This window comes from Acanthochromis polyacanthus, chromosome 6 (assembly GCF_021347895.1).
Source record: "Acanthochromis polyacanthus isolate Apoly-LR-REF ecotype Palm Island chromosome 6, KAUST_Apoly_ChrSc, whole genome shotgun sequence".
In the NCBI taxonomy this organism is placed as follows: Eukaryota; Metazoa; Chordata; class Actinopteri; family Pomacentridae; genus Acanthochromis; species Acanthochromis polyacanthus.
The window spans coordinates 34,947,677-34,966,363 of record NC_067118.1 but is presented as its reverse complement, the minus strand read 5'-3'; the positions used below and the strand labels follow the sequence as shown (position 1 = coordinate 34,966,363).

The following is an 18,687-nucleotide window of genomic DNA, read 5'->3' as shown; positions in this document are numbered from 1 at the left end:
ATCATTACCCTGCTCATCAAATGAAGCGAGTCTGGCTCGCTCAGGGTCTGACTGACTCAGACATAAAGTTTGCTTTCTTAAACAAAAGCTGTCAGTGGTTAACAAGTAACATCAGTGAGGAAAAAATGACAAAAACAACTCACTGGCTGCATGAAAATTTTCAGACACGTCCACACGGATCTTGATAGTCACAGGCAAAGGCAAAAGACACATCAGTCCAAATGTGTGAGGTTCTGTATTGTGTTACAGTCCCTGTTAAATTTGTTTCATGGTGATATTAACACATTGTCACTGCTTGGCTATTGTTCTCCATCCATGTTAGCATGTGTGTGTCTATGTTTGTGTCGGTTAAGCAGGTTTTTCAGTTCCTGTTGTCAAATTGTGTTGTAGCCATTAATTCCATCGCTAATTGTGTTTTATATTACTTGAAGAGGAAATGAAATGATTGAGCTATTTACCAGCATATGAATATGCATGTACGTTTTTGTGAACGCTGCATGTGTACACCTGTGTAGGTGTTGTGTGTGTGTGTGTGTGTGTGTGTGTGTGTGTGTGTGTGTATTTGTGTCTGTGCAGCTGTGACGGTGGCATTGCTAATAGTGCTTTTTTACTGCAGAACATGGTGAATAGATGGTAATTATCATCACCAGTGCTAAAATACCACATCCACGCTGTAGGGTGAAACCTCCTCCATCACTATTCGGGATTTATTATAAAATGTTTGTGTGGTTTATTGCTATTGGATACATATTTGGCTGGCAGCGGTTTGATAGGAATTTCCTTATCTATCGTTTCCAGAGCTCTTCTGCTTCCATGTGAAATTGGCACGGTAATCTGCTGTGATTCTCCTCCCTCACCCTTTTACCCACAATGCTCATGTACTGTAAATAGGAAAGCAGAGAGCAGTCTCCCATGCCCTCTGCAGCCAATGAAATCCTTTCCTTGGAGGCTGGAGACAAACAGCCAATTGCCGAGCCTGATGTTGACTGAAAATACAGCCACAGTCTGGAGGGAGCAATGAGAGGGAAATGCTTAATCTTTTTTCTTTTCTTTTTTTTTTTTGGTCTCTTACTCCCCTGTCTTGGGGTATACCCATCTAGTGCAGAGAGGTGAGGGCGGCCTCATGCTTGTTGATGTGGCAATTTGCTGCTCCTTATTACCAGTAAAATTATTTGAACTGTGTGTGCGCCTGTGGATCCACAGAATCTCCAGCTCTACTGTCCTGGATTTTTTGGCCATTTATTCAAGAGTTGGCCTTGACTGTTCAGCATGTAATGCACAATTACAGCCTTACCTGATTGCCAACTCCACACACAAAGCATTTTAGGGTACCTTTGTCAACGGTGTCCAAGAAAGTGGTTTAAAAAGGTTCCTCACAGAGACATGAGATGCTGCTTTGAATCACTGATCAGCCTCTGGAACACTTCTTTTAAAGAATGAACCAGTTTCAGAAAAAAAAAAAATTCTTTTTGAGCCCGAAGGAAAAACATAATGTCATGTAGCACTTACTTATCATGCTTATGTCATAGAATTTTTATTGAGAAGCATACAAACAGAATAAATTAGTCTTCAGAAATAAAAGCAAACAAAGCAATAAATTAACACTACTAGTGCCAGGAGGTTGCAGTATGCCTTGACTAAATGTATTTCAAGCTTTTTCTTTGAGTATCTTCACCTTTCAGACCAGAAAGCTGGCTTGAAACCAAGGACAGTTTTTACTTAAAATATTGTAATAATTGTGCTGGGGCCACATTATTTTAAAAATATTTAATAATATGTTAATCAAGGCAATACTAGAAATAGGAAGTGAACAAGGACATTAAAATTATTTAAATCAAAATGCAAAACAAACACTAAAAGTGAAGACTTGCTTGATTCTACAGGCAACGAATGATGGTATTAGCATGCTAAAAGACACAATAAAAAGCTGGTGAGCCCTGAAGATGTCCGAGTGAGAGGGCAGTGAGTGGGTTCAAGAGTCAGCAGTAGCCGAGTTGAGTCGGTTATATGGGATTGTGACGCTGAATGGTTTCATCAGCAAGCAGGGAAAACCAGCCAGTCAAACCAAATGTTGCTTAAAGTCAGCCAAACTTTGTCAAAGCATACACTGTAAAAAAAAAAAAAAAAAGAAGAAAAAGAAATTACGGTAAAATTTCAGCAGCTGTGGTTGCCACAATGCTGAAGTAAAATCACGGTAAAACATTTTCTTCATTTGCGGTAAAGAAATGTCTTGATGCTGTTGATTTTATGGCTAAAAATGTGCTTCATTCCGCATTTTGCTGTAAAGTTTTTAGTTTTAATTTCAGTTTCTACATGAAAATTTACATGAAAACACTATATAAAATAAAGTTTGTGTGACCTATTATAAATATTTTAACATATTTCCATTATAAGCGCAACAGATGGTGTATCTAACTTTTAATATGTGCATTTTTAGCAAACATTCTGGTTGTAGCTTTCGTAAATAGTGAACCATATGTCTGTTCATCAATTTAATGTAGCCGCAAGGGGACACAAGCCAGTGTCTACCCCTGAAGGGAAAAGCCGAAAGGAAAAGAAGATGTCTGTTCATCAATTTGACAGTTCCAAACTGTATTTTTCACATGAAATGAATGCAAAAATCGCCACTTTACTTGTTAGAAATATTACAGCATGTTTGGTATCAGTAAAAACTGTGAAAACTGGTATTCTTTTTGAGAAATGAATGCAAAAATTACAGTATTGTTATACATTTTATACCATGTTTCCATTAAATAACTGCAAGAGAAGGGAAATACAGTTTTTTTCAAGTTTTTTTCAGTTTTCTCCTGATTCATTTATTTACAGTGATTAAGCATTAAATCAACTGTGTTAAACTGTTTTAGAGTTTACAGGTTTTTACTGCCATGGTTTGACAGTTTTTCACTGTAAAATTTACAAGCATTTTTTATGTTTGTATGTTCCATTAAATGACTGGAAGTTAGTTTGGCTACTTATAAAATAGAAAAGACACAAGCTTTTGTCAGGCTGATTTTGGAATAATTAGCAAGTAGCATTGATGGGAATAAATAAAGCTGGTTGCATCAGTCTACTTACAGGCATATGCATCAGTTTCTGAAATCATATACACATAAATACACATTTGTCCAGCACCAACAGCTTCAACTAACTTTCTAGCATCTACGAATTAAGTGCAATACACCAAACCTACTAACATTCAGCTGTTTAGAAAACTAACCTTGACTGAACCTGGGCATCTGAGAGCTGCATCCAAGTGCATCACTTTCCCAACAACCACAGCTGTTTTTACTTGTTTTTCTATAGAAGTTCTGAGACAAAAGGTCAGCCAAGAGCAGATAATTTCTCACTCATCTGACAAGACTTGTGCAACTCTTGCAGTCTCACTTCACAGTTCAGTGCCATCTGTAGTGAGAGTGTGAAGGAATAAAGTACCCAGTTATCAGATTTATTGATGCTTTCATTTGGACTGAGAACACTGGCTGTTTATGCAGAGATGTGCTGGATCGAGGTTCAATTGCACTTCACTTGTTTTTTTCTCTGTACTATTCTGTGTCACAATTTCACATTAGCATTGAATATTTTACAACAATAACAAAACATGGTGCTAAAGTATAGGTGTCTGTGTGAGACAAGATCAGTAGATCTTGTCTCACACAGACACCTATCAGCAGCAGAAGTGCTGTGATACGCGTACATGTGTGCAGTGTAGCATCGCGCGCCTTTCACAGACTTTTCCACGTGTTTTCCTCCGATTCGCTGAACACAGGAGTAGAAGCTGCATGAAGTAGGATTTTAGGTATGGCACGCGAACCCTCACTTGGCCTTCCCTCCAAGTTATTTACTCAATCTGCTGTCTTGTTTACCCGGTGATTACCTCTATCCGTGGCCCCTGGTTGTTTTCCAGTCACATTTCCACACTCTGGGACTGGTGTCTTCCCTTTTCCCCCCACCGTGGAAAAAGAAAGTTGGGAGGTGGGCGAGGAAAGGAGTAGAGTCTAAGTGGAGATTAGAGTTAAAAGTGAACACCAGAGGGTGGAGCACTACAGTCAACACCTCCCTGCATCACATGTGGTGTCTTCTCTCTCCCGCACTCTCATTTTCCCCCTTGAGGCTGTTGATCCACAGTTGTGCTCTCTGCAGCAAGAGTATTTATCAGAATCAACAAGGGGTGTTCTTATGTGGGTCATGCACTTATGGAGCACATACTGGATCTGCAGCGTATGTCACTAAGCTGTATTGGTGCACTTCTTTACTGCAGCGTGAGCAAGCGTATTCCTTGCCCACACATTTTGTTGTCACCGACAAGCATGATTTCAGCCATTATAAATAAGGCAATACGGTTAATAAATAACGCTCCAGCAGCTGACACTGATAACATTGCTCTGTAATTTTGTGCAACAGCTTGAAATCAATGCTACAAGGACAGCCACTCAACTCAGTGCGTTGCAGTGCATTATTTAAAGCCAGAATTAAGTGTGTGTGTGTGTGTGTCTGTAATACGTCACTGCACAAGTCTCACACTGCACTGACAAAAAGATTCTGACAGTTCTGAAGAGGCCCATCAAATATCCACGGAAACATTGAAGCAAGTTGAATTCCCACTGAGGTTTTCAATGTGTTTTACGTCCGATTTTACAACTTGTATTTCAAAAGGTAAGTAAATAGTCAAATGAAGATTTATATGATGGATTGTTTTTAAAAAGCAGATAGTTTTAAAATACTTTATATAAAATAAACTACTAAAATTTGCTTAAAATAGAACATTTTGGGAAATATAAGTTTAGTGAAATCCTGATAAAAGAAGAAAGATTCAAACATTAAATAAATGTATCTGAAATAAAAGCCCAAGGAGATTAGACAGTTGAGTGTCATTCAATTTAGTACATTTCTTTATTTAAATAAACACATAGAGGAAACCTGTGTTTTTAGACTTTGTAGGTTAAATTCCAAAATTCCTCTGAACCCATCATGAAGACTTCAGTATTTTATTGCTGCAAAAAGTTTTCCTTTAAAAACTGTATTTAAATTAATAAAACAAAGAGAAAACATCAATTTGTCTGGACTGTTGTATCTACCTTCTCAAAAAGTATCAAATGTGATCAAATGTGTTGAGAGAGTCACTTAAAGAGGGTCACTTAATTTTTTTTGTGCCAGAAGAACTGAATTTGTGTAAAATACAAAGTCATATGTGACATTCAGGGCACCCAGTGGAAATAGCTGGCCATTTGAAAAATATACTATTGACCTTCTTTGAAAGAGTGTGTTATAGATTAAAGGTGATTATGCTATCAGTATATTGACAGTACTGTACAAAGGCAATAAGCGGTTTGAATCACAGAAATGTCAATAGATGTAATATTGCCATGAGGAAAAAGAAGTCACACTATTGCCTTCAGAAGTGGGCATTAAACTTACTTGTATTCATTTTACATATTTGTCCACCACTTTCTGACTTTGGATTGTTGCATTTTGAACCACATTTTCAAGCAAATACCTTTTGTTTTAGAATGTTTAAAGGTTTTCTTGCACGATACTTCCAATTTCAAATTCCCTCAATCATAATGCGATCAAATTTTGCATCCCATAACTCTTCATTTTTGCATGCATTTCCTGCCGTAGTGTGCTTTGAAGCGTTGTCCCCTTGTGAGGTCCCTTCTGGCTCAACTTTCCGAACAATGGCTTCACATTATCTTCAAGCACTCTTTGATATGATACAGAATTCAGAGCTGAATCAGTGATTGCAAGCTGTCCAGTCCCGAGGCGGCGCAGCAAACCCAAACCATAAATCTTCGGCACCATGCTTCACAGTCGGTGCAAGGTTTTCTCCTGAAAAGCTGTCTTTGATCTGTGCCAAACATGTCTACTGTTACTGTGGTCAAACAACTTCACCTTTGATTAATCTATCCTGAGCACATTACTGCTAAAGCCTGGTCTTTGCCCCTACGTTCACTGGCAGACTCTAGTTTTACTCTAATGTTCTTTTGGACAGCAGAGGCCTCTTCTTGGCATTCTCCTCATGCAGGTCAAATTGTGCAATGTCTTCCCAACTGTAGATGGATACAGTTGACACCAATAGTTATACAACTACTTGCAGATCCTGTGATGAAAGTTGGGTTTTTTTTGGAGACTTCCTTTTTGCATCAAAACTCTGCTCTTTGGCTGAGTTTGCTGGGGTGGTCAGTTGTGCACAAATTGGCAGTGGTTTCTACAGCCCATTCAGATATTTCTCTTACAGTTGAATGATATATTGAATGATATTTGGAATCATTTGAAAGCCCTTACCAGGTATTGTTCATCAACACCCATTTTAAGTGCAGACCTTGAAGAGATCTTCACCTTAATAGCCAAAATACTCTACATGTCAGAGGTCTGAATAAACAAGTTCCACCTTTCGTTCCCTAAGGAAGTTCTCGTGATTGGCAGCTCCCTGAAACCAGATTTGAAATGTATTGATTTAAAGATGTTATAATGTAGGCTATGCTTACTTTTTCCATGTGATTACTCTGTATTTTTAAAAAAAAAATCTGTTTCACCTTTATCTGGAGACACTGTTCAAGATGACTGCATGTTGCTTGAGCAAATATGCTGAAAGAAGGAACTATATCCATTGTATTTGTTCAAAAAATGTGTCAGTGTATGCTAAGGAATTGTCCCTGAGAGTTCGAGTTAGAAATGATAGAATATTTGTTATTGAGTTATCATATTGAAGTAAACACAACAGCAATCTTCTGATGTGAAATGTGCATATTGCACAATATACAGTATGCGTCCAATTTTCTGGCTTGTATTTGAAAGAGGAAACTGAAATATGCTCCACTCTTTACCTTTCAATAACCCTTCTGCATCCTCTCCTCTCTGTCTGTCCCACACTGAGTGAGTGGGTGCTGATGGTACATGTGCAATCTCTCGGCGTAATGCACTGCAGCGTTAAAGATCAGGTTGTTAACACCATGATCAGGGACTGCATTAGTGGCACTGGGCACTCCTTCACTGTAATGCTGGAATGGCATAATTGACTTACTCAACACATACACCACACTTTGACACACACATACACACATACACATTTTCACAGCCTCAAATGATGCTTAGGAAGCCTGTATGCATGCAGACACACACACACACACACTATGGTTTCCCCTACCTCCATTCACGCACCCACACTTACTCCCACGCAATAAAACTCAAAAGCTGTGCGATTTTAATCAAAATTAAAGGCAACATGCTGTGAATTTAAATTAGTCTTTTATCAGACTCATTAACTGTTTTGTAACAATTGTTACGTCTTTTTAAACATAACTTTATATTTCTATATTTTTAACACCTAATGCCACTAGTGATGTTTAGCCTGAACACCTGAGCAACAAGTAAAATGAGTCATTAGCAAATGCTGTTTTCTGTCTTGAATCTCTAAATTGGTCGCTTTATGGCCATACAACAGGATCCAAAGTGAAAGACGACATCAAAATTCACTAAAAACGGAAATGATCATAAATTTAGAGGATTTAAGAACATTTTTAAACACAAGAAGAATACTAATTTAAGCACTTTTGTGGCTTTTTTTTTTTTAACAAAGGATCAGATTTCCTTGAGTTGTTCCCTTCTATTGAAGCTGCATTCAGAAGACAATAAAAGGTGAATCTGACCTGCTCATCAGAGGCATCATCACTTAAATCAACTTGCCAGCAGGTTTCCAGCAGAACATTGCTCACTAAATAGCATTTTGGTGGTGGGAACATGGCATCAGAACTAAGTGAAAGTGTCACTGTTGAATCATTGATAGACTGAAGGTTTCTCAAGGGACGGCGCAATGGTTTTGCTGACACTGAATCAGTTGTATTCACAACAGGATCAGCTAGACCCATCAGAAGATCCATGCATTCAAGTTTTGCCCACTGACAGATTGAAAATAGATCCACCACAGACAGAGTTTGTGAAATATAAAAAGAGATTCTAATCAGCAAAAGTATTGTCAAAATGGTCTCAGTAGATGAGTAGCATCTCTAGAACCAGTTTCTCAAGAACAAGAGGCTCACTTACGGAAAGAGAAAGATTTGCCAGCATTTTACCAGTGAATGACTGCTGGAAAATCATTATTACTGATGAATCCAAATTTGAGATTTATAGCAGTAAATAGAAGCATTTATGTAAGGAGACAAACAGGAGAGAGAATGTTACTGCAGTGTATCAATCTGCAGAGAAACATGACAGTGCATGGGAATATATAAGTCTGGGGGTGTTTTACTTGCTCTGGATTGGGGACATTTGCACCTAAATCAAAATGGGCATACCGTAAAGCGTTGCAACTCTGACCTGAAGGCCAAAGAAGATCAAGAAGTGCTGAATTTTATGAAGTTTCCAGAAAAGTCACCTGAACTCATTGAACAGTTAATGCATGAGGCATTGTGAGTGAGAGCACCAAGTGTTACTGACATCACAACAAAGTCTTTGGAATATTGTCAGATCATGTTAGTAAGTGTGAAGTTAAAAGGCAGAGCATCCCCAAACACACCAACTGGTGGATGTAAAGCACACTCCAGGCCTGAAGGGGCAACATCAGCAAAGGAGTGGAACTAAAAAACGACAACCAGTGCTTCCACAGGGACACAATTTACCTGGGCACCGTCTTATCCAGCAGGCCTTAAAATGTTTGGTGATCAGTCAGTCGTCCTTTGATCCTAGTGGTCATATGAAGTAAGACACAGCTGCTGTTTGGACCGTGAGGACGCAACTGGTACGACTGAATAAGAGGACTTGAAATGTTTATTTTGCGTGAAGAAATTGAAGTTGAATTTAATGAATTTGGTTCACACTTAAAATTATTAAGTTAAAAGTCAATTTAAATTTATTTAGTAAATGTGTAAATTTAATTTCTTTGATTTAAGAACACATGATGTTTGAAATACTAATGTCTTTTTAAAAAAAATTCATATTGAAGGTTATCAACCTGTCAACTTTCATCCCACCTTTAAATCAAAATCAACAATAAAACAAAGAAAGAAGACTGAGTTGTCCCTTTGTGACCCTCATGGCCAACAGGCTTTTTTCAAGTTTGGGCAAAGCTGTGTCGAAACACATACAGAACTTAACAATAAGAGACACAGATTATCAGAGTTTGCTCAAATTGGTGAAGTTCATGCTAGCTTGAGGGTATTTAAGCAAAATGGGGACATGCCAAAACTAGAATACAACTGAATTCATGTGTGTTTTTTCAGAAACCAAATTTCACTCGATTTTTAAGCATATACAATATTATCATTTTTAATTGAAAAATAATAAATGGATGGTCTCAGACTGTTGGATTTCCATGTCTATAATGTCCACAGATTCTACCTGAATGAATGTATTTTTTGACATGTTTTACGAATGAATGTCATTATTGTAATGTTTGTGTTTTGGAAGGGTTGGGAATTTCAAATGTTGAAAAAGACTTATTTGGTGCTTCAGATTGATCTAATTTTCCTATTTGCCCGCATGTACAGGCAGGGAAAGAAATGGGGACACAAGTGGTGAGATGGTGAGAGCAACAAATGAAACAAAATGCTTCAGACTGTGACAACCTGGCAGACGCAACAGTGGTCTCACAGATAGAGCTGATAGTTGCCAGACCTTAAAAATGAGTACTGTATGCAGAAGAGAGCCAAGGGAGTGGAACACCAGGAAGAAAGAGAAAATGGTTTGGGTTTGATGAGGATTGCAGACAGTAAGTGAACAATGGGTAGAAAGAAAGAGGCTGAGCCAGAAAAGGAAAAGAGATAAATCAAGTTTGGAAGGAGAGAGAGGAAGTGAGAGAGAGGATGCTAGGACAGGTATAAATGAGACAATGCAGAAAGGGAACAAAGTGAAGTCACAACGTGGCTTTGCAGGTGCACCTGCCTCTGCACCATGTGTGAGTGTGCACATCTGGGTCTTGTGTAAACTAGATTCATTCCCATATATTGGCTTCTTCCACTCATCATATTAGGTTGAGATAAAATCTAGTTTCTCTGCTGTCAAGAGGGAAGTATGTCATTTGCATTACAAGTTATTCTGCACTCAAATTATTTAGTTTGCCAACAAGGTCTGACAATGTCCAACCTGAGATTCAGCTTCCTTCAGCTCCATTTTGCTCAATACATGGAGGTTATTAATTCTCACTGAGCTGGTGACTGATTTGGAAAGAATGTATATTTTAGTTCAGAATACACCCAATAAATAAATAACTGAAAACCATGAATGGAAGATAAATTTTCAAATGATTGAGCAATCCCAAAATAAGGACAGAAATGGCAAATGACATATTTTTCAGTGAAAAAAAATTGCTGTGCTTGCCTTTGCATTCTTTCCATGTGCTCTGGTTGGATTTCTTTGGAGTGGAGAGCAGTGTCGTGAGAGTTTGTCAAGGTTGACCAGCTCTGTGGTCCTCTTTGGTAAAAGTAGAGATACAGCATTTTTATCAGAACATCTGGAAAAACTTGGGGCTATAGAAAACCACAAATTTCTCTGGAAGTGGCTAAAATGCATCATGTTTCCATATACAAGTAGATCCTGTGACTAACAATATGGATTATAGCCTCTTATATCAGCCACTTTTACACACCTGATCTTGCTGTTTGAACCCTCTGCTTGCCTCAGTTTTCTCTCTCATCATATTTTGCCCCTGTCTTTTTCTTTTGTTGAGTCCAATCCTACCATTCTGCTCTGTCTTTTCACCCTATTTTATGGTATTATATTGTCTCATATGAAGTCAGTATATCATCCTTGCCTGTCACCCTGTCCTGCCTATTATCTGTGTTTTCCTTTCTCTTCTGGCACTCCTGTCTTTGCCTCCCTCTAAACGGCTTCCTCTCATCTTCTTTAATTTTAAAGAGTTAAAGACCGTTCAACAATGGAGAAAGTTAAAATGTGTTCAGTCTATTTTGTTACATTCGTTAAAGACCTGCTTGTTCAGTTATTTGTCAAAAGTTATTTGGTTCACTGTCAGAGCTGAGTGAAGGTTTTAGAATTTTCCTCTCACCTCCTCCTATCTTTTAAAGCACAATTTGAAGTGATTCCCCCAAAGCAACACAGCAAAAGTCAAATTAAACAGTCCTTGTCAAGTCAACTAATTTGAATTCTGTTCACCCTGTTGGAGTTTAAAAAAAGATACCATAGTGATTGTACAAAATGGCTGGTATCCCAAACATCATAAAGGTCAATGTGGATCAGATTTTCACAAGTGGTGGGTCAGAACCCAAGAGTGAGTTGCATACTAATGTCTTGTTCTGAGAAAGCTAAATGCTGACTGAGGAAAGCCATGTCCTGCTGGGGCCGCCATTCTGTGAGAGGTTGCCAATGCATTTGCTCATTGAATCTCCTTTTTCCTTTGTACCCTTTGACCTTCCCTACCAACTTACCTTCAAGATAAGTATTTTCTTCTGTGTGTGTGTGTGAATGAAAAAAAGCTAAGAGGACTTTTTTTATGTTTGTGTCCATGCGGGGAAAGCCAGGTAAAACAGAAGAGGGGAAATATAGGCAGAAATATGCAACACTGTGCTTCCTCACCTTGAAATGGAAGCGTTCCCCTTGATAAAAGGCTAATAAGTCTAATCAAGCCTGATTAATTACACCGATAGGCCCTGTGTTTGCCAACCTAATTGATGGCTTTATCTTTGTTTTGCACTGTGCTGAAGGGATGATGGTGCTTCTCAGGAGATGCTGGAAAGCTTTAGCCCAGATGAAGGTTACTGGTGCTAGAATAGAGAAGAAGTTAGGGTAGTGGGGTGAGCGAGCACAAAGACAAATAAATCCACTGAAGTGAGTTGTAGGACTGTGAATTATGTCTGCAAGTGGTCATCTGGGGATGGATAAGCAACATATGGTGACTGCTTATGATGTGTAGATACTCTATGCTACTTTGTCCACACAGATCCACTCTTCCCTTTGGTCTGCAATTTTCTCAGTCCCACCGAGCTCAAGCCTCAGAAATCAGAGTCCAAAGAGCATCTGTCCCTCTCTGAATGATAACACATGTACTGAGGCTTTGTATCAGAATCTTGAGAATGGTATGGCACTCTTCTCAGAGACCCCTTTCAAACCCTATTCCCCTGGCGATTACAAGAGAAATCAATGTGGACTTTCGCCATGTAATCACCACTGCACCCCTTCACAAGCAAGTAATCCTGATGGGTTGCAATTGCTATTGACAGTAAGAGCAGTGGAGGATGTTTTTCAGTGTAAAAAAAGAAAAGAAAATCCAAGTTGATCTCCATTAGCTAGTGCTTAACAGTACTTGTTAGCCTAACCACTTACATCACTGTATCCATTTTGAAGAAAAATAATTATCCATCAGTTTAGTGAAATTTCAGTGTGGTGCACTAATATTTAATTCGGATTCCATTTATCATCACTTCTGTGCAGATTTGTAGGCCAATTTAGAAAATATTAGTGTGGATGTAGATAGATGGCCCATCAAACCTTTAAATTCACGATAAACTTCACACAAGCAGGTTTTATCTTGAGTATTTCTACTACCTTTGTATGTCTGCGAAGCTCGCTTACTTGCAAACCTTCAAAAAAAAACGCATGAAATGTCATATTTCTTCCAGTCACTTGAGTATCTTTATCTGTTTGTTCTCTTTTGTTCGACATCAGCTGTCGCCTTTGCAGGCGTTGCCCTGTATGCCGCCTTAGACTTCAGAGCCTTTGGGATGCAGGGAGTCTTGTGCTCTATATTTATCTAGCTTTATGATTTATTAATACTCTCCCCGGTATGCGCAGTACTAAAAATACACTGGAAGCAGAGCACCACATGCAGCATCGAGCTAGGGAAAGGAGTGTGCGGAGGCTTGGGGAGAGATTTGTCAACTCAGCAGCTTTCCACTGTAACAACATGCACGTCCAGAAGGGTCCAAGGATTCAGGTTACCTCAGTACGCAAACTACTCTCTGACTCAGCACTAAAGTGACCCAATCCTGCTATACTTTGATAACATGAATCAGCAAGTTGAATATATTGAAAGAGAAATCCTTGATTCTGAATTCTGACAGCTTCAGTAAACTGTTTATCTGTATATAAGTGTACGTTGTGTTAACACTTTTTGTGCATCTTTCTCCCTTTCTAGTATGAGTACTTCAATGCGGTGCTGATCAATGAGGTGGATGAGGAGGGGAACAGTGTGGAGCTGGGAGGACAATTTATCCTGCAACCCAATGACCATTTTAACAACCTGTCAGTCAACCTGAGCCTCAGCGTGGTCCAGGTGCCCACCAACATGTACAACAAAGGTATGCTCATGCCCCTAAATGTACAGCGAAAGTGCCTTATGTTTAAAAATGCATGTCCACAATAATGGTTTAGTCAATCCATCCACTATATACATACCGCTTAATCCTCATTAGGGTTGCAGGGGGACTGGAGCCGATCCCAGCTGACTTGGGGCGAAGACGGGACGCCCTAGACAGATCGCAAGTCTGTCACAGGGCTACACATAGAGACCAACAATCACACTCACATTCACACCTACGGACAATTTAGAATCACCAATTAACCTCACCATGGTTTCAGAGTGTGGGATGAGGCCGGAGAACCCGGAAAAAACCCACGCATGCACGTGGAGAACATGCAAAACAGGCCAGGATGCAACCTTGGGATCTTCTAGCTGCAAGGCAACAGTGCTAACCGCTGATCCACTGTGCAGCCCTGCTTTGGTTTATTACCTTTAAAAAAAATGAAACACCACTGAATAAAAATGAACAATCAGTGCCGATTTTAGTATGTGTGCCAGTAAAAATGAATGTCCTCCTGTGTCAAGAGAAGGATTTGAGTTCATTAACTGTAACTCTTTGGATCATCCCTACCACATACTGACTTAATTAGCGGTTAAATAATTAGACTTCTGCTAATTTACCTTCCGCTCCAGTCCAACCAATGTAGCCGCAGCCTTGTGCAACGCACAGTGGATGGAGTAAATGTCATGTCGGCTTAACCCAGCTACCAGAGGCGAAGGAAATTATACAGAGAGGGAGAGAGGGAAAGAGGGTGAAAGTAAACGAGAAAGAAAGTAGGTTAAGTCAGACTGATGGAAGGCCTGAGCAACAGATTAATTGCAGCTAGGTAAAAAAAAATGAGAAAAAGCAAGTGAGAGTGACGGGTGGAGAGTGAATGAGATGAATCAAATTGTAAAGAAAGTGGATTTGGCAGGCTGGCAGACCAATACAGAGAGTGGAAGAGTAATTTTGATTTGATTCACAGGCAAATGAGTAGATTCACACACTTGAGCAGATTTTAGAGTTGTAGGTCTGCAGGCTTTGTTCATAGTGATAACATGGCTGTAATGGCTGGGACTTCTAGGGGGGCCTGTTGGGTGGGGGGCAAAGTCTCACTGCACTCTGAAAGAAGACTGAGAGACTTGCATTGGAGAAAAGAAACTAAATCTTCATGATGCCGCAACACATTTGGAGTAAAATTGCAAGCATCTCCGCGTCTATAATATAGTTGTACTTTCTTCATGTTCCTTCATTACAATGTAATTAGTATTTCCATGTCTATCATTTGCTTTCAGCCAAAAAACAAGCAGGTGTTCAGAGAGAAAATAGCTCTGTGCTGATAAACTGTGTGGGTTTGGGGCTACAGGTGCAGGTGAGAAAGTGAAATATGATCCACGAAGTCCAGTTTTCACAACACTGGTGCCCAAAGCACAGCACAGGGATTTTTATAGATCAAGTGGAAGCTGGTAATTCATCAATAATCTATGCCTTATTGTTGATCAGCGTAATTTTAGATGATGTTGAGCAAACTTCACCCCCCCCCCCTTCTCTTTTTTTGGAACCTTGCCGTGCCCATGCTGTTTTGAGTGAGGGAGGAGGCTGTTTTTCCCCAACATGTTCCAGCCAGTCCCTGTCATCTGTATCCATTCTTTATGCTGCAGAGCCGGCCGTAGCCTGCGCGCTCCATAAATTGTTTGGCGTCAGTAGTGATGAATTGGAGTTTGAGTCCATGATAGCGGAGAGCTTCGTGCCCCTGGAGATTAATGGCAGGGCATCGAACATCCATCTTTCAACCTCACACTGCAACCAAAACACAGCCCACGCAATATTTGTTTTATGATGCTACATGACAGGAGCATGGGCTATGAATGCGGTGATGCCAATCACACAGTTACAGCGGTTCGATACACTCCAGTTTCTAAAACGCTCGTGTGTGCACATACCCACATCCGCCTCGCTCCTCTTATTAAACCCTCCTCCCTGATTATTGAAGGTAGCCTAATAACATGAATAACTATGATAATGTGAACAGCCTGAATGGAGTAATTGCAGATTTCTGAAACCACTCAGAATATCGCAGCCAGCAAACCTACACGGTTCTACTTTTAAATCTGAGTTTTTAATCTGAGCGTGCACGTGATTATATAGAATCGTGGCAGCTCCTTTGATCAGATTGAAGTAAGGAGTGCATTAGTTGAGATGAATTTAAATGACAGCTTAGGGGGAAAGTAGAGCCCATACACGCTTCCTCATTATGACGAGTTCAGATTGTAATAGACACTCAAACTGCACCAGAAGTGACTGTATTGTTGTGTAAATGGAGCCTGGATCAAATCCAGCCTCCTCTCCACTCCACTCCAAAGAGGTGGATGGATGTTTACTATCAAGAGAGGGCTTTAGTGTGCTAGCTTCCAGAAGAATAATTCAATCATGGCTTATTGGCATGACTGTTGACAGCAGAACAATGTTGCCAGCATAGGAGATGATGGGAAATCTGTTATCTACTTTTTCTTTCTCTCCCTCTATTAGGTGATTGTCTGTCTGTCTGTCCCTCAGTAATTTTCTGCCTGTCTTTTGGTCTGCCTTCCTAGCTGTCTTTTTTCTTAAAATCACCCTCTAAAGGGTATTGTGTATCTGTCTCACTGTATGATTGTGTCTGTCTGTTCCTCCTTTTCTGCCTCCATCTTCCCCGCCCTGCTTCTGAAGTAAGCAGCTGTAATAAGCTTGGCTGCCTGGTGGCTCACCAGTATATTCATGACTCTCTCAGGCTGTAAATCGAAAAGAAGCATCAGTAATTGGATGTGCATTTTCGATGGAATTTGGTTAACAGTATGTACGTATTATAGACGCACGTGAGCTTACATGTAGAGTCCCATTATATAAGACAGCATAGGCGTTGATGCTGCCCTGCAAATGTGGACTGCAATAACTGCAGAAATTATGAAGATGTCAATTACACCATAGATAAACCATTTGTAATGCTTTCATTTAGGACTATTTTTGTTTTATTTGATCATCATTATAGTCTATACATAGATTATTTTACATTTCCATAATATAATCAATGCTTACAATAATGTATTCCCCAAAAATAGATGCTATAGATCCTACTTAATACTGGATGTTCTTTGTGGAATATGGAGTTACAATGGTAATATCTACGAGCAAAACATTTTATTTTATTTCCATTTTCACCAATTTATTTAGCTAACTTCTTACTTATGTGTATCTGTTTATTAATGTTGGTCATTATATGAATTGCCATCACTAGAACAAAACTAACTGCCTGATTAGCCAGCTTCCTTTGGATGTAGATCTTTTTGCTTTTAGTTGACTATCTATCTATAGCAAAGTGTTTTATATTTGACAGAGGGATTACAGACCAGATATTATTTAATCGCAGTGCAGCTAGGACACCCTAAATAACAAACACAAAGCCATGATGCAGGCACTACTTCACCGTTGCACAGGTACTTCATCTCAGCCCTTTTTTGTAGGTATTGCAAATTTAAAATGCTGTTTTCAAACACATTTTGTCGTGTAATATTGCCTGATATAAAACAGATGTCACAAAGATTTAGATGCAGTTTTGACCAATTGTGTATCTATTGTGTTTTGCCTTTCCAGCCAGAGTAGTCCACTGTATCTCCTGTTTCTGTTCTCGTTTATCTCTCTAATGCTTTTTTCCTCTACTCTCATCTTTTCACTCATTTTTCCCCCCTCTTCTAACACTTTCCCTGTATCTTTCTGTAATGAATAGGCCCTGATAGTGATCTGTGGACGTGCAGCGTGTGATACGATATGACTGCATGAGCAGGCATCAGAGAATACCTGTTCCAGCCTCCTGGACTGTAAAAACAATGTTAACCTTTTGTCTTGCCTCCCTGTGTGTCTTTGTCCCCTCGTTTTTCTCACTTTATTCTTTAGACTCTGCCATCGTCAATGGAGTGTACTGGTCTGAGGCCTTGAACAAAGTGTTTGTGGACAACTTTGAGAGAGACCCATCACTCATATGGCAGTACTTTGGCAGCGCCAAAGGCTTTTTCAGGCAGTACCCTGGTAAGCTTGTGTTTGCTTTGAGGGCGGATGTGTGTGTGTTTGTAATTAAGTTGCTGTCTTCTCAGAGTCGAGTGGCTGGTGTGTGGGAATCCTCAGTGACAGACAGCTAGTGACTGGAGGCTAGCAGGGTGGGAGAGGGGAGAAGGGATGTGAATAGATAAAAGAAGAGAGAGGGAGAGAGAGAGACAGGTGAAAGAGTGTGTGGAGAATAGTGAGGAAAATGGATAAAAGTATTTGAAACAGGTGAAGTAGAATAAAAACAGGAATAGCAGCTGAATCTAATTGATTAACCCATTTTCTGTGGAGCAGTGGACATGGGTGAACAGATGAAAATGGCTTTTTCTTGCCATTTTTATCTTTTGACCTTCTGAACTGGAATATTAGTTTTCTTTAATTGTGCTTTTTTTTTAATATCAACTGGTTCATTCTACATTGACATACATATTCTGCAGCTCAGGCTGTTAAAAGGACTTCTACCTCTGCACATTGATAGTTTTCTATCGACCTGGAGGCCTTCAAAGTCATTAAAATGAAATTCATTATGTCCCTTAAAGTTCAATTAAATTACGAAAGAGAGAAAAAAAAACAATTTTCTGTTTGCTCAAGAAATAGTCCCCATGAAAATAGCTGACAGCATGTTCTGTGGATTATTTGGTGAATTTTGCAGTAACCTTCATTGTACTTGTAAGAAAATGTGCTTCAATAATCTGGGGGATGAATCACTATAAATATGATGTGCTGTAGGGGCAGAGGTATTTTTTAAAGGAGATGGTAAATGCTGAGGTTTGGCAGAAAGTCTTTAGGGTTCAAAGAACAGATTTCTTGGCAAACCTTTTTGTCGCTCAGCCTGCATAACAATTTCCTTCCATACAAATTGTGCAACTCCAGCACTAATATAAGTCATTGTTTATCTTTGATGTGCAATCCTGTTAAAGGAATCAAATGGAAGCCAGATGAACACGGAGTCATAGCTTTCGACTGTCGTAACCGGAAGTGGTACATCCAGGCTGCCACCTCTCCAAAGGATGTAGTGATCCTGGTGGATGTTAGCGGCAGCATGAAAGGCCTGAGACTGACTATCGCCAGGCAAACAGTTTCCTCCATCCTGGACACTCTTGGAGATGATGACTTCTTTAACATCATAGCTGTAAGTCCACACAAATATGCAAATGTGTACACAGCTGTGAGGAGGGCAATACTTAAACTCTGTGGATTTTACACTTAGGCACACACAAACCCCCCAAATACACACACATGGTCACACGCATACACGCACACAGAACCACAGACTGGCATCCTCTCCTTCTCAGATCAGAGGAAATGCTGGAACGAATCAGCTTTCTCTCCTGTCACGCTCACAACCAATTAGCAGTGAGCTGAATGAAGATTTGAAATGCAAAAG

General features: G+C 39.6%; 1 protein-coding gene across 3 annotated transcripts in view; it reads left to right on the top strand.

Annotated features, from left to right (window-relative positions):
* Positions 1-18,687, top strand: part of cacna2d3a (calcium channel, voltage-dependent, alpha 2/delta subunit 3a) — a 127,163-nt gene that overhangs the window by 45,688 nt on the left and 62,788 nt on the right. For 2 of the 3 annotated variants that reach the window (XM_051949245.1, XM_051949244.1), the window contains exons 5-7: positions 13,082-13,244; positions 17,154-17,285; positions 18,221-18,432. In XM_051949245.1, the coding sequence (XP_051805205.1) occupies positions 13,082-13,244; positions 17,154-17,285; positions 18,221-18,432 (507 nt within the window). Of the gene's footprint in view, positions 1-11,431; positions 12,890-13,081; positions 13,245-17,153; positions 17,286-18,220; positions 18,433-18,687 lie in introns of those variants that run through there. The other variant, XM_051949246.1, reaches the window with a different exon arrangement.